Raw genomic sequence first — 1,119 nt, 5'->3', positions numbered from 1 at the left:
AACACATTTCATTACACCAAATAATGTTATTTTTAGCAACATCATTCGACCCCTTTTAAGCCCATTGATACTGTATTTATGTAAACAAGACACAAATGACAAATGAACGCCAACCTGAAGAGCGGTTTGTGGTTGTGAACGATGCCCTCACTGGTTTTGTCATTGGCGTTGGTGAAGAGCACATCCCAGGCTTCTGGAAGAGTTTTGGGATCCACAGCAAACCCATGATTCTGAGAGGTGATGAAACAGCGATTTGTTCCTTTATGGATGCAGGGTTGGTTATGGCCACGATTACCATACCTGAAATACACAAAGACCATGAATGAAGTTGTAGCTTTTAAGATGCACAATTAAGTGCTACTCAGACATAAACCACATCTGAATGAACCCGCTGACTGTTCTCTTCTGAAGAAAGGCCTGTTGACTGGCTTCTCACCCAGCCTTGAGCACAAGCAAAACAAAGCAACTATCCCAGGACTCTTAGAAAAACACTACCGCTTATCCCAGAACCAGACTAGCCTACCCCAGCTCCTGACTAGAATGCTGAGCTCAGCAACTAGATATCACACCATGTTGCTCCTTCATGATAACTGGAATGGCATGGGAAGGCCAAGGAAGCAGCCTTTTGTTGTTCCTCTGCAAACCCCTTAATCCACTAACCATAAAGTGATGCTGTCTGGTTTAATCACACAGCAAAAATCCTAATATTATTATTATGCTGTATCTTTATCTTGTTTTAATGATTTTTGTTTTAACTACAAAACAAGTACAATTTTCCTTCAGATACAAAATATTAAGAATGTATCTTGAACATAAGAGCATTATACTACTAACCTCACTAAAAGAATACTTTTCTAAAAGCTATTTTTACTAAATATCTTTCTGCAGCTTCAAATGCATTCATTTTACTTTTGTTTACTTCATGTGATTTTAATAACATGCGTAGCTATCCATCAATTTGTCTTTAACAAATGTGATGACAACATCCAATAAAGGGTTAGTCCATCCAAAAATAATAATAATTAAAAAAAAAAGGTGATATCCCTCATGTTGTTACAAATCTGTATGACTTTATTCTGTGGAACATAAAAGATGACATTTTAGGCAATGTCTATATTT

At 37.0% G+C, this 1,119-nt stretch overlaps 1 protein-coding gene across 1 annotated transcript in view; it reads right to left on the bottom strand.

The window, feature by feature from the left end:
* The window catches only part of LOC107579297 (CAD protein-like), a gene marked incomplete at its 3' end in the record, with an annotated part of 4,499 nt that overhangs the window by 2,089 nt on the left and 1,291 nt on the right, over nucleotides 1-1,119 (bottom strand). Inside the window, exons 2-3 of the mRNA XM_016265142.1 lie at nucleotides 437-441; nucleotides 115-300 (exon numbers count right to left, since the gene is read on the bottom strand). Of these exons, the coding sequence (XP_016120628.1) occupies nucleotides 115-300; nucleotides 437-441 (191 nt within the window). The remainder of the gene's footprint in view (nucleotides 1-114; nucleotides 301-436; nucleotides 442-1,119) is intronic.

The sequence above is a fragment of the Sinocyclocheilus grahami genome, unplaced genomic scaffold, assembly GCF_001515645.1.
Source record: "Sinocyclocheilus grahami isolate Dianchi unplaced genomic scaffold, SAMN03320097.WGS_v1.1 scaffold16336.1, whole genome shotgun sequence".
NCBI classification, from domain to species: Eukaryota; Metazoa; Chordata; class Actinopteri; order Cypriniformes; family Cyprinidae; genus Sinocyclocheilus; species Sinocyclocheilus grahami.
Note: the sequence above shows the minus strand (reverse complement) of the source record. Positions and strands in the feature narration are given on the sequence as shown.